General features: G+C 22.9%; 5 protein-coding genes across 6 annotated transcripts in view; 4 read left to right on the top strand and 1 right to left on the bottom strand.

Moving 5' to 3' along the window:
* The window catches only part of LOC127288415 (uncharacterized), a 261,749-nt gene that overhangs the window by 56,877 nt on the left and 176,972 nt on the right, over positions 1–27,900 (top strand). The window lies entirely within an intron of this gene.
* Positions 4,875–5,502, top strand: LOC127288458 (uncharacterized protein CFAP97D2-like). The gene is made up of 2 exons (XM_051315924.1): positions 4,875–5,020; positions 5,228–5,502. Exons 1-2 carry the CDS (start codon positions 4,877–4,879, stop codon positions 5,444–5,446), a joined length of 363 nt encoding a protein of 120 aa, XP_051171881.1. The 5' UTR covers positions 4,875–4,876; the 3' UTR covers positions 5,447–5,502.
* On the top strand, positions 7,318–10,206 carry LOC127288456 (uncharacterized). 2 transcript variants are annotated; one of them, XM_051315922.1, is made up of 4 exons: positions 7,318–7,452; positions 7,842–8,042; positions 8,370–8,549; positions 8,944–10,206. In XM_051315922.1, exons 1-4 carry the CDS (start codon positions 7,405–7,407, stop codon positions 9,304–9,306), a joined length of 792 nt encoding a protein of 263 aa, XP_051171879.1. In that variant the 5' UTR covers positions 7,318–7,404; the 3' UTR covers positions 9,307–10,206. The 2 variants fall into 2 exon arrangements, with proteins under 2 accessions (XP_051171879.1, XP_051171878.1); XM_051315921.1 differs by having other exon boundaries at positions 8,343–8,549.
* LOC127288454 (ATP-binding cassette sub-family G member 1-like) lies at positions 12,500–16,388 on the top strand. Its single transcript, XM_051315917.1, has 2 exons — positions 12,500–12,595; positions 14,358–16,388. Exon 2 carries the CDS (start codon positions 14,464–14,466, stop codon positions 16,264–16,266), a length of 1,803 nt encoding a protein of 600 aa, XP_051171874.1. The 5' UTR covers positions 12,500–12,595; positions 14,358–14,463; the 3' UTR covers positions 16,267–16,388.
* LOC127288453 (uncharacterized) overlaps positions 27,033–27,900 on the bottom strand; it is a 138,743-nt gene continuing 137,875 nt past the window's right edge. Inside the window, exon 17 of the mRNA XM_051315916.1 lies at positions 27,033–27,527. Within this exon, the coding sequence (XP_051171873.1) occupies positions 27,185–27,527 (343 nt within the window). The 3' untranslated portion in view covers positions 27,033–27,184. The remainder of the gene's footprint in view (positions 27,528–27,900) is intronic.

Raw genomic sequence — 27,900 nt, 5'->3', positions numbered from 1 at the left:
TCTTTAAAAAATTTATTTTTTTTTCTTTATAAATTTATAAAAAGTTAGTAAAATTTTAACTAATTTTGAATACGTGATTTAATTTGTCTTTGAATTAGTTAAATTTTACTCATTAGTTGGTAAAAAAAATTTTTCTTTTCTTACTATTAATTAGTCGGATTTTAGTAATCGTCAATAAAATTTTTTCTACTATTTGTTAAATTTTACTAACACAGAAAAAACGCTGGGTAAATTTTGTTGCGGGTAATTTTCACCAATGCTAATTAACATAGACGGTGGCGCCCTCAAGTAGGATAAAATTTGTTGCAGGTAATTTTTATACCGATTTTGGGGTAAAAATTCTACTTTTTTTTCGTGTGAATTCAAAACCAAAAGTCGAGGCAGTTATTAAAATTAGGTAAAATTTTTACTTTTCTTTTTTGTGTAATTATTTTCTAAATCTGAATTAGTCACTTTTGACAAATTCTTAAAGTGAAAAATGATAATTGCTAGTATAAAACTACTAATTTATTTAGTAAGGCTATTTTAGTTATTAATTTAATTATTAATTTAATTTAATTTTAATAAATGAGTTATAGTCTAGTTTTCTACTAACAATTATAGTCATATTTTTACAAAAGTGCTTTCTATAAATTTGAATTAGTAAAATTTTTAACTAATTTGAATTAGTGACTCACTTTTTGCTTTTGAATTAATAAAATTTAATTAATTCAAAAGCAGAAGAGTCAGTGATTCGAATTAGTTAAATTTTTTACTAAATTGAATTCGTGATTGAGTTGAAATTTTTACTACTTCAGATTTAGAGTATGAAATTTTTTTATGAACAGCATATGTATTAAACATTTTAGTAACAAAAAGTAGAATATTCGCAGTAAAGAATAAATAATATACGGCATTTAAAGAAAAGTTTTGTTTGAAACAAATAATATAGCATTTTTTTTAATATTAACCCAATTTTTTTGTTATTTCAAATAATATGTTTGGTTCAAATAAATATTTATTTTATTTAAATAAACGTTATGTTTGTTTAAATAAATTTTTCTGACAAAGAAAGAATTTGATTGAGCCAAATAAACATTTGGTTGATTCAAAAAAAATTTGGTTATAACTGTATCTCTCTAAATTTGAATTAGTGAAACGTGAGCTACTAATTCACATTAGTAAGAATTTTTATTAATTTTTAGTAAAATATTACTATTTGATTTAGTAGTTTCAAATTTTTTTACTAAAGTTTTAGTAAAAAGTGACTACACGGAGAAAAATGAGTTTGCTATTATATGGATAGCTAATTTTTAGCTACAGAACTATTTTAGCTATAGTAGCTAATTTTTAGCTGTATTAGCTAACGAAAATTTCTGTCCATATAATAGCAAATAGGGTTAGCTACAATAGCTAAATTTTAGCTAATATGGCTAACTTTTTTTTTGTCCGTGTAAAAAGTAATGAAAATTCTTATTAATTCAAAAAAATTAGCAACATTTCACTAATTCAGATTTCGAGAGATGTATTTTCTTTGTTGATTGAAAAAAATGTTGTTGTTTCAAACAAATTTTTTTCGGAGTGAATAAACACATATTTTATAAAATATTTCAATGCAATTTGTTTTAAATGCAATATATATATACATATATTCTATAAATTTATTGACAAAATAAAAATAATTCAAAAATTTAAAATTGATATTGGCTTTTGAGGTAACACAGAAAATTAAAAGGCATTAAAATAAGCTGCAACGCTTCTTATTTTAATCCAATTTTTCTTATTTTAATCCATTTTGGTATTAAAATAAGCAAAATTGGATTAAAATAAGAAGCGTTGCAGCTTATTTTAATGCCTTTTAATTTTCTGTGAAATGTAATACATTTTAAATAAATATATTCTTATTTTAAGAGTATTACGTGGACTATTATTTATATTTAATTTATAGCAATGAGACGAAAATATAAGAATTTATGCTAAGAATTTATTCTTACTTTCAGAATACAATTTGTTTTGTTGGAATTTTTTTTTGTGAAGATAAATATAGGTTCTTGCTAAAAAAAAAAATTGTTTTTGTAGTGCAAAAGTGTAGGAGAGAAAAAAAATTTTAACCTAAAGTTTCCTCACAACAGAATATTGTCAATAAATCAGCGAAGCAATATTTGACCAGAAAGGACAACTTCCTTAGATTTTAGTCATGACCTCGCAAAAGTTTTTGTAAAGATCAACCTTAAAGTGGATTTTATTATCTGTTTTATGACAGTGTCCATTCTTGAGAGATTATAAGACATGTTTTAGTTCCACCAAAGTTAAATTTACCTACACAAGGTATATATATATATACATATATACCTACACGAGAATATTGTATAGAAAATATGATTTAAGATTTTGTATACAGATATACACTTGCTTTCATAATTTATATACAAAATTTCTTACTTGGCAAAATTTTATAACCCTTTCTCTCCAAAAGTCACATTCAAGTGCTGCTCTTTAAATTTCTATATACTAATCCAAAAGTTTCGAATATTTCTTTTCTTTTTCTCTTTTGGGGAAATATAATTTTTTTTTGTTACTCAAACATATACCCTAAAAAAAGTAATCTTGATTCTAGCGAATTCCTCTTAATTTGATGCATATTTTCCTCTTATATATTGTATCAAAAGTAATAGTCTTCACTTGAGAGGATTTTCCTCTCGCATATAATTTGACAATTATGGTTATAAACAGATAAAGAAAAGTTATTATCATGCGCTAAATTAAATATCTTTAATTAAATATTAAATATAATTAATGATTTATAGTTAATTACTTACATTAATTAATAGATTTGTTTATTTATTTAACTTTAATTCAATGTTTTTGACATCAGAACCTCAAAAAAATTGTTTTGTTTTATTATTAGTCACCAAAGAATAAAAATATTCTACATTCAAGTGGAATACTTTTGTTTTAAGAGGAAAAATTGAGAGGATATTAGAAGAGGATTTTTCCTCTAAATATGAGATTACATTTTTTAGGGTGTACGTAACGATATTTTTGGTAATTTTTTATTTATTTTTCTTTTGTATTTTTCTTTATTCATACAATGAAACATGTTCCATATTCATTACACTTTCAGGGAGGGAATTTATATATATATGTATTATTTACGTTTTCATTTTGACGAATCTATTCAAAGAGTCTATTTAGGGGACGTTTTTTTTCATTTTATTTTATTTTTTTTGTTGAAGAGGACGTCGTAACACGTTTTTAGGGGTGACATTCTCCGCCTCGTGTAAAACGCTATTGGTCCAGAGAAAACGCCAATCCCAGAATACATTCTCTTTCGGAACACAGTGGTGGAAATCCACTTCACATGCATATGATGCGTATACGCTTTTATTTGTGTGCATGTATGTGCATTAATCCTTTACCCTACTTTTCGTCATTGTTATAAAGAAATACCATATAATTTAATCAGGACAATGTTCTAAAAATAAAAGTTGGATAAAGAAAGACAAAAATTTTTTTTTTTTTTTAAATATACTGAATTTATAAGAATAAATTTTGCTTTCTTGGAAAAAAATTAAATTTCATGGAAAAGAGAGGAATTTGCAATTTCATTGAATTTATTTTTCATTTCAATGTATACTCTTAAAATAAGAATAATTATTCTAATTATTGCGCATAATATGGAATGTAATCTTATTTTAAAAGTACACTGAAAAATTATATTCTAATTTTAAGAATATCTTCTTGGCGTTTATTTAAGAATATTTCCCATGCATTTTATTTTTAAAGTTAGAATATAATATTCTTAAAATAAGAAACGTTTCTTAAATTAAGAATATTTTCTTTTGTCATGTAGAATATTTCTTAATTTAAGAATTATTTTTTATTTTAAGAATATTATATTCTAACTTTAAGAATAAAATACATACACGCAGAAAAAACTGAAAACTGAAATTAAGAATATATTCTTGGCGTCTATTTCAAAATATTTAATCCTTAAATACAGTATTGATTCTTATTTTGAGAATAATATATACTGAATTTAATTACATATTCTTATTTTAAGAATAATATAGGATACTGAGTTTAAGTTTAAAATAATCTTAAATAGGCGTCAAGAATATAATCTTAATTTCAGTTTACGGTTTTTTCTGTGTGGGAAATATTTTTAAATAGCCGCCAAAAAGATATTCTTAATTTTATTTATTTATTTATTTATTCTTAATTTTAAAATTTAGCCATTTAATTTTATTTTTTTATAAGAAATATTTTTTTATTTTTTACAAATGTTTTAAAGTTTTATAAAAAAATTTTTTTATATTTTGTAATAAACTTTCAGTTTCTGAAGAGGATGGCTGTGCCATTGAAACGTAAAGAATAATGTTTTTATTTTTTATTTAATCCTTGACTCGGAATGATCGATATCATCTTCTTATATTATTAAATACTACCGAGTGAGAGAATCAAAATTTTATTATATTTTTTTCAGTTTATACTCAGTTTAAAAGTACTGAATTTGAGAATTAAAATGTCAAATAAGTGCCTATTCTTATTTTAAGAGTATAGAATTTATTATTAGTATATTATCCTCTCAGTATAAGAGTATTTGTACAAATCACAATGGATATTCGTATTTTCAGAGTAGAATTTATATTACCCTCTCAATATAAGAATAATGCAAAATATAATCTTAAATGTAGAATATTTTTTTTTTATTTTAAAAATAAAATTTAATGAATATAGAAATAAGTAAATTGCATTTGAAAGATTCTAAAATAGGTGCGAAAAATTTATTCTTAATTTAAGAATATTTTTTTCTGTTCTCATATATATATACACAGTATGAGCATTTACATAAAATCAATTCTACTGGTTGCCCAGAGAGACACATTGCAGGACAATGTACACGTATCGAATAAACAGTGTAGACTTGTGTTCAAGTGAATGTGATATTGACACTATGCCGACTAGTGCAAATAAATTTTCTAAACGTGAAATAATTCCTGTTGGATATTTTGAAGCTTATCAGTTTCATCGTAGTAAAGTAAGTATATACATTAGAAAAAATATCTTCTTTTTTTATTTCATAATTTATCCTGTTTTATTGTAAATTTTTTCTCTTAATTTAATTTATTATATGAAGGCAGTCGAAATTTTTTATTCTATTTAAAAAATATATTTTGTATTTTTATTATTTTATTTATTTCAAAATTTGAAGTAAAAAAATCCTAATGAAATTTATTATGTGTAGGTGCGACTTGCGACTCCAACAGTGAATATGAATCCTCCCAAAGGAAGACCACACGTTTTATTTGATGCCAAAAAATTGCAACTAGAACGTGAAAGACAAGCTCGCATTGTTCGTGATAATTTTATTTTACTACAAAAACTACAAAATATAATGTACGGCACTGCTATGAAAAAATATCCACTAACACAAAAAAAATCCGCTTGCATAAGAACTCGTTGAGTAAATTTTTATAAATTATAATTATAATAATTAAAGTACAAAATATTTTATATATTTTACACTTTTTATAATGATAATAATAAATAATAATGATAATAAAATTTTAATTATTGATTATAAAAATACTAACGATAATAAAAGTAATAATGATAATAAAAATAATTATAATAATACATAGTAAAAAATAAGAGTAAAAATAATAACATTTCTAATACATTTGTAATATTTTTAAATTAATCAATACGTAAAATAAAAAAAAAAATGTAAAATTATATTTTGCTCATAATAAATAATTTTACCTAAAAAATAAAGAACCGTAAATTGTAAATGTCCAAAAAGAAATCAAATTTTCCAAAAGTAAGAATGCATTAGATTTTTATTGAATTCAAATTTTTTTTTTAGACATCTTTTTTATCTTCAAATGATAAATTGTATTTTCATTTTTCCAATCAGTAGTTCGTTTATTAGCCGCGAGACAGCAGCACGAGCTTGTAATTATAAATCAATTTTTCCCACGAGGTCGGTAAAACATTTTTCTGAATTTAAAAAAGTTTTTTTTGTTTATTTATCACAATAATTAAAATTTTTATTTTCAAATACGTTAACGTTTAAGATAATTGAAAATTGACTTTATTTATGCATTTTTAAATAATTTTCATAAATTTGACAATTTTTACTTTTTTTTCCCCCTTTGAGCCCCTAAAGTACGACTAACCTTTCTACACATATGTATCTGTATAGTAGGGAATTGATTTCTTTATTTTGATGAAAAAATTCAATTTTTTTTGTAAATGTCAAAAAAAAACAATTGTGTAATATAATATAGAAAATAATATGAATAATAAATTAATAACATTATTAAAAAAATATATATTATTCATATGAATAATATAAATAATTTAATAATAATTAAAATAATAATAAATAATTAAGAATAAATAAGGATAGATTAATTAATAATTAATTAAAACTATAGTATAATAATTTATTGATTAAAATTAATAATAAACCATTTAAATATTACAAAATAAATGAAGCAAATATATAATAATCTAAATGTGACGCGCTCTGAAGAAAGGGACTTTATAGAAGCAAACGAATTGTAGGTTATGTTTACGATAGTTTTATCTTGATTAAATGTTTCTTTTTATTTATATAAAATAAAAATCAGTTTTTTTTTTAATACTTTGGATGTAATAAAGACTTAAATATCAATAATTTGTATTGAAAATTTATCCTCTTTGTGTATTTTCACTTAAAAATTCCAAAACATAACCTATAATTTTTTTTTGCTTTTAAGGTCCCTTTCTTCAGAGAGCGTCAAAAATATTATATTTAAGGAAAAAAAAAATTGAAATAAATAAATGTGAAATATTTTTTATTGTAAATAATTATTCGTCGTATATATTTTTTTTTTGGAATAATAATTGAGAGCAAACTTTCAAGTTGTTTTTATAAATTAATTTATATAAACAATTTTTCCCATAAGTTTGGAAGTAAAAAAAAAAAAAATTTTAATTTTGAAATAATTTGTTCCAAAAAAAAAAAATTGTACCCGGAATTACAATTGTATATTGACAAGTGACATGAATATGATAAATTTGTCAAACTTTTATAAATGTCATGTTTGCTCACCAGTTATTTTATCACATTGACCAATATTTGTTTATGAAATGTTTCTTTTATTTAAGAAATCTCTGTTTTGCGGAATTTTTTTTTTTTTTTTTTTTTTTTTTGCACATTAGTACGTCATTTTCTCAAATAAGGCATTCTTCAGTAATAATAATAGCAAAAATATATACTATGCGTTGTAAATGTAAGTTTGAAGTAATTTTTTATCAGTTAATTGTTGATCTTTATCCAAGTTGATAAGATAGAATATAAAAGAAAGGGACATCTCACAAAATAGCCTTGTTTGTTAAATACTAGTCAATTAATGTGTCTATAATAATTCAACTATGAAGTCCGCATTGCTTTTATTATTTTTAGCTTCAGCTGCTCTTCAAGTGAGTAAAATATAAATAAATGGTTTGAATAATTTTTTTGTTTTTGGGAAAAATAATTAAATTTATTTATTAATAATTGCTTTATAGAATTTAATTAATAATTCTTTAATTATTTTTTTTTTTTAAATTTTTTTTCTATTTTTGTTTTATTTTATAAATTGAAAATTTGATAACTAATCATATATCGATCATCATGATTGATGAATTTTCATTTTTGGGGTTTTATTTATTTTATAAAAATTATGTTGGGAATTTGATAGCCTGTTAATAAAAATAGTTAGTAGATAAATAATGAAAGATGAAAGAAGAATATGGGCAAAAGTGAATGTCGAATTTCATTAAATTTTTTTTTATAAAAATATAATGAAAAAGAAAATTGATTTTTCAAGGTGGATTTTGCTTTAAGTACAGTAGAATCAAGAATAGAACAATTAAATGAATTATGGTACAGGGCACATATTATATATAAAAATGTGAAAGAATTTAAAGAAAATGAGGTGGATTCCAGAAGAGATAAGATCAATAATCAGACAATATCATTACTCGAAGAAGTGACAAGTTTAACTCAAACAACACATAAACAAATTGAGGTAACAAATCTTAAAATGAAAAAATGACATTGCTTTTTTTTTCAAAGAGAAAAGGCAAACAAAAAATTATTGATTAATAATAAATAAGACAATTATAAATTCAGGAATAAAATATATTAAAAAAAAACTATTTTTTCACCAAAACGAAATTTTAAAATTAATTTGTTTTATAAACAAATTGATATTGATAATTAAAATTTTAATTAAATTTTATATTACAGAAAAATAGTTTTTAAAAATTATATTTTATTTTTGAATTTTTGTAGAATTATATATGAAATTTTGCTGAATTGTATACAGAATTTACGGAATTTTTCGTGTTATCAGGAAGAGGCCGATACATACGCAGCCGAAGATGAAAATATAAATGTAGATTTATGTTTAGATGCTGCTGTAAATCAATTAAAATATATAATCGTTTACGATTGTGGTTCCTTTGGAACATGTCGCAATCGTTCCGAAGTGGAAATAAAAACGATTATTAAAGAATTGATTCAATATATAAAGGTATTATTACTTTTTTTTATTTCACTTTTAAAATAATAATAATTTTTTTTTGTTATTAATTATTATTATTACAGGTAAATAAAATTTATTTTTTCATTCTTTTTAAAATTTATATTACACTGAAAAAAAATTTGATTCAAATACTCGATTACTTGACTATTATCAAATAAATATTTATTTGTATCAAATAATTATTTTTTGATATACAATTAAATGGTATTTGTTTGAAATACAAAAATTGTTGGTACAAATAAAATTTATTTAATTTAAAAATTATTTGCTTCAAGTAAATATTTATTTGATAATAGTCATAAGTAATCGAGTATTTGAATGAAATAAATTTTTTTTTTTTCAATGTAATTATATTATATATTTGAATGAAATAAATTTTCAGGTGATGGAGGAGACAAAAATGACGATAATCTACGTGAGAGATGTGGCTTGTCAAAATCTCACTGGTTATGCTCAAGAATTATGTTTATATTGTCGAATTCCACAAATAGAAGTGCAAGTTGTAACCTATGAGAAAAAAGTGCAAAGATTTACAAAAAGAGCATTAACTATTATTGAACAAGTTGTTCAAACTGTTAATAAATGTCTCACTGATTCAAGTGACAAAGCTAAAGATAAAATAAATAATATTGTCAAAGAAACCAAAGAATGCTTTGCCCAACTTTGTAATAATTCTACGACTACAGTAGAACCACCAACAACATCAACAACAACAGAACCCATAACAGAAACTACAACAATATAAAGAGCAATAAATTAAGTTACTTGAAAAAAAAAAAAAAATTATGAAAAATAGATATTAAAATTAGAACAAATGTGATTTTTTGACTGTTAGGTAGAGATGATAAAATTTTTTATTTTTTAAAAGTGTTCTTTGATTAAAATAAAAAATAAAAAGAAATGTCGAAATTTAATGAAATACTTTTTTTTATGTCAGTGAAACTGTTTTTTCTTTAAAAAATATTTTTTTTTCAATAATAGAGAAAGAAATTAATTTAGAAAAAAAAAATTCTTAAAATTTAATTAAAAAATAAATAAAAAGTATTGAAATAAAAATTAATTTAATTAAAAGAATTTGAAACAAAAAATTCGCGTTTTTTAAGAAAACTATAATTTTTTGACAAAAATTATTATAAAAATTTAGTTCCTGATTGTATTAATTGATAACATGATTTTTTTTGGGCTAAAATAATACATTTTCCTGAATCTTTATCTTTAATTAATTGATTGTTTTTATCTAATGAATTATCAGTGAAAATATTATCAATATATGATAAGGTAATATGGCAATGGAAGCTAAAGCCAATAAATCCGTATGCAAGGTAAATATTCCCTTTTTGCTTTGATTTTCTTTTTTTTTTTTTTTTTTTTCTTCATTAAATCCATTTGTTGTTTTCTCATAGCTATTTAAAAAGCGAATTCCTTCACTAAACCTTCATTAAGGTTATATAGAATTGACGTCGTAATGGAAAATAATTTCATTTCATTGAAAAAGAAAACATGTTTACAATGAATAAAGTTATTGATAAAATTAGTAATTATAATTATTATATTATAATAATTTTTATGGCTTTGATGAACTGTAATTGTTATACTTTAATAATAAATAATTAATAATAGAGAATATATTATCATATAAATTTAATATTATTGTTTTTATTTGTATTACTACATTTTTTATACTAAATGGGTTCAATAGTCGGAAATCAGTAATCATTTATCAATTTTTTAATTAACTTAGCGCCAACCCCCCTGTTTTAATCATTTTTTTTTTTTAATTTTCCATTGATCTTATTTTTCCAAATGAACCACCTATTTCAAAGAATTATTATTACAAATTCATTGAAATCTGAATAAATATTATTAAAATTAAAATTATTAAATTTTAATTAATAAATTAATTAAATTAATAATAAATAAATTAAAATCGACTTTAAGAAATTATTTTTTTTTAAAAATAATTTCAATGAAATTGCCTAAAAACCAATAAATTATTAAAAAGTCTTGAAACGAACATAACCTTTAAATTCAAGTCATTTTTGGCGGGAACTCCACCTCCACTTGCGGCTATATTGAAAGTCTTGAAATTTACATAACCTCAAAATTTAGGTCATTTTTGGCGGAGGAGGGAAAATGAGAGGATGGAGAGGGGACTTGCGGCTATATTCAGAGCCTTGAAACGAACATAACCTCAAAATTTATGTCATTTCAGGCGGGAGAGGGGAGGGGACTTGCGGCTATATGCAGAGTCTTGAAACGAACATAAACTCAAAATTTAGGCCATTTTGGCGGTGGAGGGGAAATGAGAGGAGGGAGGGGGGACTTGCGGCTATATTCAGAGTCTAGAAACGAACATAACCTCAAAATTAAGGGTCAAAACTGCTCTTAAATTTGACCTAAATTTTGAGGGCAAAGGAGGTCAAAGGTCATAGGACAAAGGTCAAGGTCAAAGGTCAAAAATCAAGGTCAATGGTCAAGGTCAAAGGGGTACTGAAACGGAGGCGAAATCTTTTTATAATATAGAGAGATAATTAATTTTTTTTTTAAATTTAAACAATTAAGAAAAACTGATTGTTTAATAATTATTATACAACTGTGAAGTAATTTAAACAGAAGAAAGTGTAATGCATTATAAGAAAAACGTGTGTGTGTGTGTGTGTTTTTTTTTTAACGATAAAAATTAATTTTATGTTAATTTATAATCATAAACTAATTATTATTTTTCCAAGTGTCTCTTTATTTTAAATAACGATAATAGCTACAATGTTTATAGTTATAATTTAATATAAACACAATGACGAAATTTACATTAAAAAAAAAAAAAAAAAAAAAAAAAAAAAAATGGTACAATTAACTATTAGATTATTCCTCACATGTATGTAAATTTTAGTTTTGCTTTTTTTTTTTAATAATATATAAATGTAAGTAAAGTTATTTTATTTAAATTTTTTTTTTATTTTTTTTATAAATAATATTCATGGTCGGTTGCAATTAACAATATGTAAATTGACTTTTTACCGTTGAATGGAATAATACAAGTTTATCAGAATGTTGGTATTACTTATAATTATGCCGATATCACGCACTAATATTTCTTTATGTGTATAATAAATTAAAAATTCTATGATACAAAATCTATTATCTGTTTTACATACAATGTTTAGAGAAAATTAACATAAACTTATCATAATTCTGTCAACTTATCATTTATATTAATTGTCACATTTGTTACATTTTATTGTTTATAATTGACGAGAATATAATATAAAGAAATTTTATGACGAGTATAAATTAATTTTAGTAATTAAATTAACTTTTTTTTTTTAATTTTTGTTTTTTTGTACCGTTTTCTTTTTACTTTATATTATTGATTATTCATATTTTTTTTTGATAAAATATATATAATTTATATTTGTTAAATTAAAAATTTGTTTAAATTAAAATTTTTAAAACATTTCTATATAATAATATTAATAATAATGATAATAATAATAATAGTAATAATAATTTATTTTATTGTATGATTTTTATAAAGGTTTTTTACAATTTCCAATATATATAAAATTTTAAATTAGTATAATTTTATATAAAAATAAATTTATTATTATAGAAACGATATTAATTTAATAAAATATATTTTTTTATAATTATTTTTTATTAAATATCTATTCTAAGAATAAAATTAATTTTTATTTATTAACCTTTGTATAGAATTTTTAAACAAAATTTAAGTACTTTTAGAATTGTTGAAAAAAAAATTTATAATGAATTTTTTCATTAAGTGAAGAATAATTATATTGTTAAAGTCATTTTTTTTTTTTGGAAGATTAATTTCAAACTTATAATTCAGATCGAAAATGTCAATGTATAGCCAAATGACAGCCGGTTCACATCACATCTTTTTATAAAAATACTTGAATTCTTCCTTAACATTATAAAAAACAAATTCATGCGTGTAGAGTCAGTCTGTTGTTAGCTTCCGTGCATAAAAGTTTAAAAGAGGATTCTGTCGATTTTCATCCTTCAGAAAACAGGTTTATGTTTCACATATTTATATAGTTTTTCCGTTTTTTTTTGCATTCATCTAATTCATTTATTAATTAGATTTGATTTACTTTATTGTTTGTTAAAAAAATTTACAATTTATTATTAACAATTTTTTTGTTCTTTGTTTTGAAAATTATTATTTTTCTCTTTGAAAATTATATCAAATTTTTTTTTAAAAGTGTTTTTTTTCGTAATTTAAAAAAAAAAATTTGTTTTTAATTGAAATTTTTAAAATATATTTAATAATTGAGAATATAGTGAATGATTATGTTAATTATTTGCATTTCGCACAAGAGGGAAAGGAAGAAGTTTCATAAAGTCACCTTCACCTTTTTCTTTTCTTGTTTGATATTGATGATCGTGTTTTTTATTTGCCTAAATTTAGTCGTATCTTATTTTAATTTGTGGTTTTCGCAGAATCGTTAATTCTTTCTTTTTTATGGGTTTTATTTGTCGAGGCGAACGATTTAAATAGTGGAAAATTACCGCGTGTTTATTTTGTCGCAAAAAAAAAAAATGAAGAATAAGTTTGTTATCTTTCCTTTTATTGTTCGATTTATTCTTTAAATATTTCCTTATAGTTAAATTATTTTTGTCAATTAAAATTCTCTCTAATTTATTTGCCATTTATTTATCGTATTTTTCAGTGGCAAATAAATTAATAAAAAAAAAATTTTTATTATTTTCATTCTGCATGGGGAAAAAAATTATTTGATTCAAATGATCTTATTATTAAATATTTATTTGAAACAAATAATTTATAATTGAAGTTAATAAATTGTATTTGAACCAATAATTTCTGTATTTAAAACAAATACTTGTTTCTAAAATTTACCATCCTTTCCCACTTGGAAAGATTCCCCGGAAAGTGCCCCCTGGAGGTTCTATCAGAATTCCGCCGGAACTTCCAACGTAATTCCGTCGGAGTTCCAAAGAATTTCCGATGGGATTCCGACGGAATTAGGACTCTAAAAATTTTGGAAAAATTCCCCGGAAAGTGCCCCCTGGAGGTTCTATCAGAATTCCGCCGGAACTTCCAACGTAATTCCGTCGGAATTCCATCGGAGTTCCAAAGAATTTCCGATGAGATTCCGACGGAATTAGGACTCTAAAAATTTTGGAAAAATTCCCCGGAAAGTGCCCCCTAGAGGTTCTATCAGAATTCCGCCGGAACTTTTAACGTAATTCCGTCGGAATTCCATCGGAGTTCCAAAGAATTTCCGATGGTATTCCGACGGAATTCCGATTAATTTTTTCCAAAATTTTTAGAGTCCTAATTCCGTTGGAATCCCATCGGAAATTCTTTGGAACTCCGATGGAATTCCGACGGAATTACGTTGGAAGTTCCGGCGGAATTCTGATAGAACCTCCAGAGGGCACTATCCGGGGAATTTTTTCCAAGTGGGTTTAATTATTCTGATACTGAATTATTGGGTTTAAAATAAATTGTTATAACTACGATTTTTGTAATTAATTTTGAATATCAATTTTTTCCAAATTCGAATAATGAAATTTTTTTTTTTTTTTTTGCACAAAATAATAAAACAAATTTTTTAAAATCGGTTTAAAAGAACTTGAAAGTAGAAAAAAATTGATAGGCTTATAAAATCCTTTTTATTAGAAGAAAATCTTTATCTCACGATCATATGTAAAATATATAAAGCAGACTGAAATTAATTTGACGTAAGTCTGGAGTGTGACGTAGTTGATAGGAATATAATTATATTCCTGAATTTTTTTCATATATAGATGCATGCTGTGAGTTGACGGGGACACTTATTATCTGTAGTCGCTGAATCATTCATATATATTCTCGCGATATATAAAATATATTTCAAAAGAAGTCAAAAGAAAAATGCATCAAGATGAAATATCAACAAAAGCAACAACAACAACATCAATTGAAATTAATTTTCAAAATATTAGTTGTTCATTTAAAGAAAATTTTCTATCAAAAGAAAAATGTGTCCTTCAAGAGGTGAGTGGAAATTTTAAATGTGGCGAATTAACAGCAATAATGGGTCCATCGGGCGCTGGAAAATCAACACTACTCAATATTTTAACGGGATTTCAAAAAAATTTTCAAGGAAATTTAATCTATCAAAATGAAAATGGTGAAATGAGTTATAAAAATTTTAAAAAATATTCACGCTACATACAACAGGACGATGCACTCTATTCATTTTTTACTGTTAATGAAACAATAACAATGGCCGCCGAATTGAAATTAGAATGGAACATTAGTAGAAATGTGAAGAAAAAAATAATTGACGATATTCTTAGTTCTTTGGATTTAATAAAAACAAAAGATACACTTTGTGGTAGTTTAAGTGGAGGTGAAAGAAAACGTTTTAGTATTGCACTTGAAATGTTAAATGATCCATTGGTAATGTTTCTTGATGAGCCAACAACTGGATTGGATTCATCGGCAACAATGCAATGTTCAAAAGTATTGAAAAATCTTGCAAAAAATTCACGAACAATTGTTTGTACAATACATCAGCCAAGTTCAACAATTTATGAAATGTTTGATCATGTTTATTTTATTGCCGAGGGCCGATGCATTTATCAAGGTGATCCAATGATGATTGTCAATTATTTAAGTGATTTTGGTTTAAGATGTCCTAAATATCATAATCCAGCTGATTATGTAATGGAAGTGATGTGCAATGAATATGGTGATTTTAATTGTAAATTATCAATGGGACAAAATACAGAAATGAAAATGTTAACGTGGAGAAAGAAAAATTATATAAACAATATTAATAATGAGATGAAAAATAATAGTAGGGAAAAAATTGTTCGCACAATGAATTCACCATCGGAATTAATAAAAGCACGTGTATTATTATATCGTTGTTTATTAAGATTTTATAAAGATTGGCAAACAACATTTACACGTTTTATTATGTATTTAACGCTTGGTTTATTAATTGGTTTGACATGTTTTAATGTTGGTTTTAACGCTGATAGATTTCCCGCGAATCTTGGTATGATTACATTAGTTGGTATTGTGTCATTTTATTGTAGTTTATTGCCAGCTGTATTGAGATTTCCATTTGAATTGTTTATATTGAGAAAAGAGCATTTGAATGATTGGTATAAAATACGAACATATTATGTTGTATTTGTTATAACGAATCTTGTATTTCAAGCTGGTTTTGTTATTATATTTTCGAGTACTGTTTATGTATTGAGTAATCAGCCAATGGAATTATTTCGTTTTTTTATGTTTCACACGGTATTAATATTGTTTGCGTTTATTGGTGAAAGTTTAGGATTAATATTGGGTACATTATTTAAACCGGTAATGGGAATATTTGGTTGTATTGTTGTTGGTTCTTGGCAATTATCATTTTGTGGTTTTTTCATTTATTATAAAGATATGGCGCCGATAATTGAGAAAATAAGTCGTTTTATATTTACACGTTATGTAAGTGAGGGTGCACTCAATGGAATTTATAGTTATAATCGAAAAAAACTTGATTGTCCGAGTGATGTTATTTATTGTCATTTTCGTGATCCTATTATATTTTTACGTGAATTTGGTATTAATGAGCCAAAATTTATGACTGATGTTGTTGTATTAGCGAGTCATGCGGCATTTTTATTTCTTGTTGCATATTTTTTGTTGAAAAAAAAGGTATCGAGTGTTTGAATAGTTTTGTAAAGTTTCTTTTTTTTTTTTACTTGGTAATTATATGTAATTATTAATTGTAATTGTAATTGTACTGATAAGTATAGATAGTTTTCAATAAATTGTTAGTTTTTTTTATTATATTTACAAACGGTTCTCATTTTAATTAATTAACAATAATTAATTTGTAGTTCTTTTGTTTATAAAAATTTTCAAAGTGGCGGAAACAAATTTTTTTCTATATAGAAACATGTTATATGAGATCCCGATCAATTGTCCGGATGTATGTATGTGTGGATCCCTTTTTTGTTTAGACGATAACTTTAACAGCTTCACAGAAAATTAAAAGGCATTAAAATAAGCTGCAACGCTTATTATTTTAATCCAATTTTGCTTATTTTAATCCATTTTGGTATTAAAATAAGCAAAATTGGATTAAAATAATAAGCGTTGCAGCTTATTTTAATGTCTTTTAATTTTCTGTGTTTTAATGGATTTAGATAAAATTTGGTAGGCTCATTTATCATATTAATATCTCAAATATGACCAAAGGATTTTGAAAAATACCCCAAAAAAAAATTTTTACCGTCTTTTTTCCAAAATTTTTTTTTTAATCGAAAAAATTTTTAAATAGAAAAATTTAAGGTTTTATATAATAAAATCGTATTCCTTACATCAAGACAAATCGATTGGTATATATAAAGTATAGTTTCAATTTAAATTTAAAGAATTAATGAAAGTTAAAAAATCAAAAATTCACATTTTGGCTATAAAATTTTGTGATTTTTTAAATTGAAGTTTATAGATGAAATAATTGTATTCCTTACATGAAAACGAATCGATTGGTATATATAAAGTATACATTTGAGGTAAATTTAATAAATTAATGAAAGTTAAAAAAAATTCCTATTTTAGCTGAAAAATTTTGTATTTATTTAAATTCAAGTTTAAATATAAAATAATTTCCTTGCATTAAAACAAATCGATATAATTGTAAATAATTATAAATTATTTATTATTTTTCATTAATTTTTAGAAATTTCAGCTAAAATGTGAATTTTTGATTTTTTAACTTTCATTAATTCTTTAAATTTAACTCAAATTTATAGGTACTCAAATGTTTACATTATTATGTATTATTATTGTGTATATGTATTATTATGTAATGAACATCTGAATTTACAACTTGGTTAATTATATTTTAGTCTTCTTTGATTTCAAAAAACTTTTTTTACGAAGTTTTTTTATAGGTTTTTTTTTTTGTTTAAAAGAAAACAATATTCTATAAATAAATAATAATTTTTTACTTCGTTTTTTTTTAAAATCAATTAATTAAACTTGTTCTACAAAAAAATGAAATAAAAGGAAAAATATTTCGCATAAGGAAAGAAAGTGAAAGAAAAACAAGAGATGCAATCTTCAAAATAATTTATTAAAAATGTCGCATACTTGATATTCGAAGAATCGATAATATTTTAATACGTTAATAGTATAATCTTATTAGTAACTATGCGTGTCGTGTGAGCATGTCTGGTGATCTGTAAGTTAACATTTTTGGAGTACATTTTTTTGCACTCCCGATGAGAAGTTATTTTTATTCATTTTTTTTCATTACATTTTATCATTTTTCTTTTTTTCGTTTTCTTTTTTCTTTTTATTTTTCTTTTATTTTTCTTTTTTTTCTTTTTTTTCTTTTTTTCGCAGTTGAAAGAAACAATGATATTTATGTAGAACACAGAATTTTCAATCAAGTACTTTTTTTTTTTTATTTCTCTTCAAATCATTTACGCACACAAATTCACATTTTGGAACATGTTTATTATTATATACTACGAAATTTCCAAATTACAATAATATTCTATTAAATATTCGATAAATCCTATACAAATCGGGATGAATTTCCAAAAAGTATCGACCCTGTTACATTGATTTTTGTTTAATGTGTGTGTCAATAGCATATTTAGAAAAATATCCTGCATTTTTCAAAAAATGGAACAATATCGATTAAATTTCTCCCCATAATTATATATTTATTTATAATATTTACATTGTTGAAAGAAAAAAAAAATTAATACACGGCATTTTTTGTTTTTTATACATGAAAGTAAATTTTAATTATTTATTACAATTTTTTTTTTGGGGGGAAAAAAAGTGAAATTACATCATTATAATAATTAATATATATATAAACAGTTATTTTTTTTTAAAGCTTCAATATTTTTTTCCCCTTATTACTAATATTAAACTACATTTCAGTTTTTCAAAAAAATTTCCCCCTAAAATTGTAAAATTACATATTTTTTTTTTATGTAAAATTACTTAAATTGAAAGAGTATTTTTTCAGGTAAAGGAAAATTTACCACAAAGGGTTTTTTTTTCTTGTGGGGTATAAAAAAAGTGCTGGAGGTAATAAAATTTTTTTTTGGAATTTTGTTTCTAAAACAGTGGGAGAAAATAATTTTAATATTAATTATTTTCTCAAATAGAAATTTAATAATTTTTTGTCGGAAAAATCGAATTTTTGTAGGTGAAAAAAAAAATGTGCGCGATTTTTTTTTTTCGTATAAATTATTTTTTTTTTTTTTGCTTCTTGTGATCATAATTTGTTAAGTATGCGTTTGTGCTGCCTGTGTTATTGTCAGTTTTCGCCTGACCTCGCTTCTAACAACACAATCCAGTTGGTTTCGTTAAAACAATACATCATCCGCTTCTCGCCCTGGTGGTTGCAATTAATTTTAACTTTTTTTTTTTTTTTGTATTTGTCATTCTCGAGCTCAAAAAAAGCGGAGTTTCTTTTTTTCTCATTTTTTTTCCGAGGGGGAAGTTGAGGAACGAAATGTGAAATGATAACAAGAAAAATTTGTATTGTACATTGCACGGCTGATTAATTCATTGTGACATTAATTATCCGTGGATATTGTATATTATGGGAATAAAAACATCCTTATTTACATATTCCTCTTAATCGGAACAAATACGAATATCATTAACAATAATAATGAGATTCGTCTACAAAATACTAGACACTCGGGCTATTTATGAATATTGTTTCTTCATTTTTTTTTTTTTTTTCTTTTTCAAAGAAAAATAAATATTAATATATTACGTTTTATAGAAAGAAATGTAATCGAAAAAAAATGTTATCAGAAAAAAAAACGCTAATTAATAATATAACACTTATGTAACATACTTCATTTAACTGATAAAAAAAAATTTTTTTTTTTTCCTCTTGATAATAATTTTTGAACACTTATTCTCGTTAAATAATTATTATTTTATTTTTATTAATTTTCCGACGTTTTTTTTTATTTTGAAAACTAAAATTGCGTGAATTAATTATAAAGCGTATTAGTCGGCAGTCTTTGGAAGAGTTTGGAACTCACAAGATAAAAGATGATTTATCTATAATATATTTATAATTTTTTGTAACGATTGTTTTTCTATTATTTATATAACTATAATGTAATTCAGTCAGTGAGTTCTAAACTTTCTTTTAAACTAAATTTTTCCTATTTAAGTACAAAACTACAAATCGAAGCGCAGTCACTCAATTTATTTTTCTTTTGCAATATTGATATTCATTTTTATCGCTGCTCTGTTATTAATACAATAAAAAAATGTTCGAGGGACAAAAAGAAAAAATTAAAATTAGGTATTTGAAAATTATTTAAATTAATTAAAATTAATTTTGAAACATCGATTTTTGACAAATTCTTGACTTAATAAATAAATTTATCAGATTTGATAAATATGATTATTAGCTATAATTAAATTAATAAATTACTCTATAAATTTGAATTAGTGAAAAGTTAGCTACTAATTTAAATTAGTAAGAATTTTAACTAATCTTTAGTCACTTTTTACTAAAATTTTAGTAAAAAAAATTTAAAACTACTAATTCAAATAGTAATATTTTACTAAAAATTAGTAAAAATTCTTATCAATGTGAATTAGTAGCTCACTTTTCACTAATTCAAATTTAGAGAATATATTTGTTATTTATATTAATGGAATATAAATATTATTGAACTCTCTTTTCTGAATTAGTAAAAATGTTTACTAATTTGAATAAGTGACTCACTTTTTGCTTCTAAATTAGTAAAATTTTACTAATTATTAGTAACTTTTACTAACAATTAGTAAAATTTTACTATTTCTAAATAGTTACTATTATTAGTAACTTTTACTAACAATTAGTAAAATTTAACTATTTATAAAGCAAAAAGTGAGTCACTTATTCAAATTAGTAAACATTTTTACTAATTCAGAAAAGAGAGTTCAATAATATTTATATTCCATTAATATAAATAACAAATATATTCTCTAAATTTGAATTAGTGAAAAGTGAGCTACTAATTCACATTGATAAGAATTTTTACTAATTTTTAGTAAAATATTACTATTTGAATTAGTAGTTTTAAATTTTTTTTACTAAAATTTTAGTAAAAAGTGACTAAAGATTAGTTAAAATTCTTACTAATTTAAATTAGTAGCTCACTTTTCACTAATTCAAATTTAGAGAGCAGTTATAATTATAATTCATAATTGAGTTGTTGTATAATTATAATAATTAATGTAATATAATTAATAATATAATTGAAAAATTGAAATAATTTAATTATATATATACATTATAGTTGGCAAATTTAATTTAGTTCTTTTTTTTCATTAAATTTTCAAAATTTCTTATTTTTCTTTTTTCAACTGTTGTGTTGAAAATTTTTGTAATTTTCAAATCGCACCCCTTTGAAATTATAACATAATTGAATTTTCGAAGTTTCAACGCATTCGTAGATATGATTTTAAATACAATAATCCCATAGTTATATATTAATTATTATATAATAGTTTCAACATTCTACAATTTTTTCAAAGTCATATACATAGTTGGCTATATTTACATGTTCATCACGGGGATCACGTTATCGTAAATCAATTTTTATTACATTTTTTTTTTATCTTTTAGTTTCATTAAAACAATGACTATAGTTCATAATCAATAATTTGCATTTGCAAATTATAACAATCTTCTTTTTTTTTCTTTTGTTTTGTATCTTTGCGCATATCTTAAAAAGATGAGTTACTTCGTATAAGTTTTTTTTTTTTTAAAATTAATCATAAAATATATTGTAAGTTCAGTGTATTCGAAAATTGGAAAAAATTAATTTAAATTTCATGTTTCTTTTTTTCTGTATTATTGGTGTAAAAATTAGAATTTAATTCAAATTAACTTGTAAATTAGAAGTTTCGTTATTTTCGTATTATTATACAATATGAGAATATTTATCTAATTTAATGTTGTTTTTTTATGATTTATTAAATTAATTTCTAATTTGAATTTACAAGATATGAAATAGAAAAAAAAAGCAGGATATTTTTAATAAATTAATTTTTTTTTCTGTAATGTATGTATAATTGTAGTTTGATGTAACGAATCTCTTTTTGTGAAATGAATTGTTCTTGATTTGGATATTCTAAAAGTGGATGTGTCATGTGATTCGATCAAGTGATATAAATTCAATGACCGTTTTTTTTTTCTATTGATTGACAGTGAATTTAATTCGGTGAACTATTATGTAAAATTTAAAACTTAATTCTATTTACCAGGCATTTGACATTTGACGCGCAACATTTAATTAGTTTCGAAATGCATTCATTTTATGCTTTTATTGTAAAAAAAAAATAACATAAAATAAAGGGAAAAGACTGACAGTATTTTTACTTCTGCTTTTTATTTTGCAAGTGAAATATCGCGAAAATTGTACTTTAACTGGGACATGTTGAAGGCGATGTATCAGAATAAAAAAAATCATACCCGTTCTTTTTGCTATCTCGAGAAAATCATTTTTTTTTTTTTAATAAAATTTTTTTCCCTTTAGAAATTAATAATTAATTATAGATTTAATTGACTGTCTTGATTAAAAAAAAAAATATATTGTGCAGTCCAATATTAATTAATCGTAGATTATATAATGGACATATCGATGAAATAGATCGTTTTTTTTTAATTTTATATTTTTCGTAAATATCTAGATTTTTCTTAAACAATTCCTAAACAATTCTCTAGCTATTGAATTCCATTAATTAAATATTTAAAAAAAATTAAAAAATTAAAATTAGAAAATTAGAAAAGTGTAAAAATCATTGTATACATATTTATTGTTCCATTGTGTATATATATATAATTATTATAAGATATTTTTATTATTATTACGTACTAATTAAAAATGAAATTAGTCATTAATAATCTAATTTTAAAAACATTTCTATATTATTAAAGGAAATTTTTTTTTTTATATGGAAATATTATCAAAAAGAAAACTTTTAAAAAAATATTTTCAATTAAGTATATATAAATAGTTTTTTTTTTAAATAGAATATAAAAAAAAATTACAAATGGACGTTTTTGTAAAATATTTTTTTAAAAAACGATTGTATTTTTTTGATTTAAAATGGACAAAGGATTGGAAAAAAATGGGAATTTAAAATATTAATAAAAATCACTTTGGACGGTCGTTTGCCATTAGACTTGAATTTTTTTTTTTTGAGTAATGAAATATTCATTGTGCAAAGAGGATAGGATTTTAAACTATGATTGAGTTTAATTTACGAAAGTTTGATGAAAAACACCTTTTTTTATGCCTCCCCTCATGAAAAATATTTTGTATTTCTGTAAACAATTAATTAAATAACGAATAAAATTAAAAATAAAATATTTATTAATTAATTATTAATAGAAAATAATTATTTTATTAATTACTATTGTTTGAAAAAAATAATTATTTATAAAAATTATTATCTTAATTATGAGAGTTTGTAATTTAAATAATTATATTTAAAAAAAAGAACTTTATAATCAAACGACATTAATTACCCAGTTAAATATTGATTTTAGCAATTCTCAATGCGGTTTAAATAAAAACGATCTCATTAATTCTGAAAGCAGTACACCGTACAATTTCTACAATAATTCAGCATTTACGTCAGTCATTATGCGCAAAATGAAGGTGCGGGTTTTCTTGAGACACTATATGTATATAACAAACCCTCTTTAGAATTCTTAAAAAAAAAGTTCCTCATTATATTCGCTTCTTGAAAACAAAGTGTGAAAATCGACTAAAATTTTACATTTTTTTTTTTTGTTGCAAAAATTGAATAAATTTAAATTTAAAAAAAAAAACAAATTCGTTGTATTTATATCGTGATCTGTTTTAATTATAATTGAAAAATTGTGTTTCATATATTAGACTGTCAGTCTTTGCGTTATTTTAATTCCTATATATGAGTTTTTTTTGTTCTCGATTTTTTTTTTTATATTATATATATGATTCACATATATATATTATTTGTATAAAAAGAAATTAATTTTTCGATTATTGAATTCATTTTGTGAATTAAATTAAAAGAAAAATTAATTTTTGATTGTTTTACATTTTAAACATTTCAAATTATACACTTTAAATAGAAATATATAAATGAAATAAATTAATAATATTAATTAAATATATTTCTAAAAATTAATAAAATAAATAAGATTATTTATAATTTAATTAAGTTAATTATTTTAAAATTAAAATAATTAATTAATTAATTATTTAATTAATTATTATTTTAATAATACGGATTTAAAACTTTTTTCCTGAACTAACTAGTAAATAACACATTCATTTTATTATTTACAATTTTGTAAATAATAAAATGAATGTGTTATTTACTATTAGTTAGTTCAGGAAAAAAGTTTTAAATCCGTATTATTAAAATATTATTTAGAAATCATTTTAATTTTATTTTTTTGCTAATTCAAAGAAGAGATTTTATTTATCCCCTTTCATTTTATTTTTTATCCCTATATAATAGAAAGCGTATAGAATAACAAACTTTTCCTGCTGGATGCTTACGTAATACTTAATAAAAATTTATATATAAAAAAAATAATTAAATATTTAAATAATATTTTTCTTTTAAAAATATATTTAAGAAAAATATTTTTAAAAAAGGAAGTAAAATAAAAAAATAAATAAAAAAGGAAGTAAAAAAGAAAATAAATTGATCATGAAAATTTGAGAAAAATATAAAAATAAAAAAAAATGCTTTGCAGAAAAGTGATACATGCAGACAAATAATTGAATTGAATATATGATGGATTGTATAGTATAGATTCGAAATTGCAAATTGTAAACTTTGATCCGTGAGGTATCGTATTATCGCGTTTGTGATTTTATGCCCGCGAAGGGATGCACTTAATATAATATGTTATTATAAATAGAATATTTAATATGTACAAGTATGAACATGATGTGCAAGCCGGGATAAAGGCATTAGTTACGTTCATAAATTTCAAATTATAAAGAAAATCATTTTATATTTATAAAAAAAAGGAAATATATACTAGTTTTATTAGTTTAAAAATTATATTTATCGAAATTGCACAAAAAATTCATTTTTTATAATTTCGAAAGCGCGGAAAAAAGTTTCCTAATTATTAAATAAAAATTAAAATTAAATTAAAATTCCAATAAATTTAATAAAAAAGAAAACTAAAAAAATTAGTAATATTTGATTTGATAATAAATTATTATAGAGATTTTCACGACACTGATGCCTATCCCGGCATAACAAATCGGAGCACAGCTCCGAGGAAAACAACTCGTATATATGTATATTTTATGTATATCACATAATTTTTTTTTCAGACTATCTAATACGTACTTTTTCCGCGTATTTTCTGAGTCTGATAATTTTCTATATCGATAAACTCGTATTACATCTAAAACGTTTTTTTTTTTTTTTTTTTTTGCTTTTTGTTTTTTATTTTTCTTAATTTGGTCAGTAGGATTAGTAATTTTTTGTTTTCCTGATGAACCACGACTTGATAGTTCAATTATTATAGAATTGAAAATAATTATTGAAAAACTGCGTTATTTTTCAGCAAAGATATTTTTTGAACTTAATTTCTTTTTTTTTAATGCAAAAATATTCCTTTCAATTCACGTGTGATAATTGCTTTTATCTTTATAATTATTAATATTTTTTTTTAAAGTAATTATATGAGAAAAGAAATTGTCCACTAATTTAAATTTATAAAAATTAATTTATTTTATTAATTATTTAAATTTATAGATTTTTTTATATTTTAATACGTTTAATAATAATATTTCATAATAATTTAATAATAATTTAATAATAATTTAATAATAATTTAATAATAATTTAATAATAATTTAATAATATTTAATAATAATTTAATAATGAAATTGATGAAAAATTATGAACTATATATATATTATACTATATGAAATGATTAATTATATTTATGATTATAATTTTAATTCAATTATTTCATATGAATTATAAGGAATAATCGAGGCATAAATTTTTGCAATAAATATTGTGGTAACAAGTCACAATCCTTTCTCGCTAGTGTCATCAGATTTTTATATATTATTATTATAAAGGATTCTGTATGCGATTCACACAATGTGAAACGAATTTTCTCAATCGTTGATCGATTGACGCTTCGTATATATATATTACATTAAATTACAAGCTAACAATTTGTCAGTTATTATTTTCGCATTTCCTCAATTACATAACTTCGTATTTGATAATTTTTTAATTAATTATTTTTCTTAATTATTTCAATTTCAATTCCAATTTGACTTTTCATGACAACATTTTTTTTTTTTTCTAATTTTTGAGAAAATTTTTGTTTTATATTTTGTGTGCATATTTATTATTATTATTATTATTTTACTACATAGAATAATCCATGCTAGAGAAATTTTGTAAAGATTTTTTTTCCAAAAATGAATTTTTTTTTTAATGGTTCGTCTTGAAAAAATTTTATATTTTTTTTTATTTAGTTTTTTTGTAAATTTTTGTTTGTTTTCAAAATTCTAAACTTTTGATATAATAAGAAATTCACAAATACGAAGTCAGGTATGAAACACAATCAGTTTATCCAGCTTGGTGAAAGCGAATTATTTTGAACTTTGCGATAAGGGGAAGTTATCCTTTTTTATTGTCGAAAAGCGGGACGAAAGCGCAATGTTTCGATTGGGGGGATTTATTGTCTTCAAGAAAGTGCGTTTGGAATAAATTGACAGACATAAAAATATTACGACAAAATTTTATATCATTGTTGAATTTATATATATAAAAATACAGCAATGAAATAAAATTTCTCCATCAGTGGAAATAAAATTGTATACAAAAACAATATTGGCAATGGAAGATAAAAAAAAAAAAAAAAAAATAGTTTTGCAAATAATTATTTTTATTTGAAAATTAAATTGGAAGAAATTATTTTATGATTGTCAAAGGAAGAACTGCAAAGATTCATTTGTTTTTTTTTTAAACCTACGTGGATATAATTCCCTTATCGTCAAGTTAATTTAAGCAACGATATGACCGGACGAAGTAACATAGATTATTTTTAATTATATAGTCTATTTTTTTAAAGACAAAAGCGCGCATTCGATAATAAAAAAATGGAACTGAGGTTCAAGAGCTTATATTAATTTCTATTTAACATTATTAGTAAAACGAAATTTATAACGCTATTTATGAAAATTTTTACAATTTTATAAATACTTTCTTCTATTGCAAAAAAGAGTATTATTTATAAAATTATAATTTTTCTTCAAACGTTATATAAACCAGGCAGCATTGCTGCGGAAAAAATTTATTAAAAATCCAGTTCTGTGCGTTACGTTAATTTCAGGTCATTTTATATTAAACATCAGTCATTTATTCTTTTAGGCAAAAAAAAAAATTTTTTTTTTTTTTTTTAAAGAAATGCATGTAAAAGCCTATTATTATTATTCTTATTATTATTGACTAATGATGTGATATCTTGACCTGAAATTTGAAGACATGGTGATCGTCACACAGTGGTAACACGATCGATTTCAACGTATCGCACAGAACTGTCGTTTTGTCAGCAAATCACTTCTTTCCCATCGATAATTGCCGTTTCAGATGAAATACTTTTGAGTCGATGTTGTGAAATTGAACGACTCGTTTGTTGTCGGCAAATACGCCAAAATACAAAACACAAAACACCAACAATTGACACCACAGCAAGTGCTCCCAATCCAAGATGCAATGGTGGTAATCGAAAAATAATCGAACAATGTGTTAGGGCTTCATCGTAGCCCGATGGGCAGTGTGATATTCCATCGCACCATAGTGAAGCATTAATGCATGCGTCCAATTCTGGACAACGTTGCTCGCAATCACGTCTCAAATGAAGTCCAGTTATTGGAGACGATCTTGATGGTCTAGATGAGAAGAGAAACAATAATATTCCATTTTTAAATTCAAAAATTTATCACTTTTTTTTAAAAAAAAATAAAAGTTTCGAAAGAAATTGGTAGGAAAAAAAATTAGTTTTTTTCATAGCAACCGTTTCCATAGTACCGTTTCCATAGTAACCATTTCCATGACAATCGGTACCATAGCGCAACCGGTACCATATAATAACCGATACCATAGCGTTACCGTTTCCATAGCAACTGGTACCATAGTAACTAAATGGTACCAAAGTAACTGGTACCATAGAAACTGGTACCATAGAAACCGGTACCAAAGTAACTGGTACCAAAGTAACTAGTACCAAAGTAACTAGTACCATAGTAACTGGTACCATAGTAA

The sequence above is a fragment of the Leptopilina boulardi genome, unplaced genomic scaffold, assembly GCF_019393585.1.
Source record: "Leptopilina boulardi isolate dan_hultmark-lab unplaced genomic scaffold, ZJU_Lbou_2.1 LbouV2_386, whole genome shotgun sequence".
Lineage (NCBI taxonomy): Eukaryota > Metazoa > Arthropoda > Insecta > Hymenoptera > Figitidae > Leptopilina > Leptopilina boulardi.
Note: the sequence above shows the minus strand (reverse complement) of the source record. Positions and strands in the feature narration are given on the sequence as shown.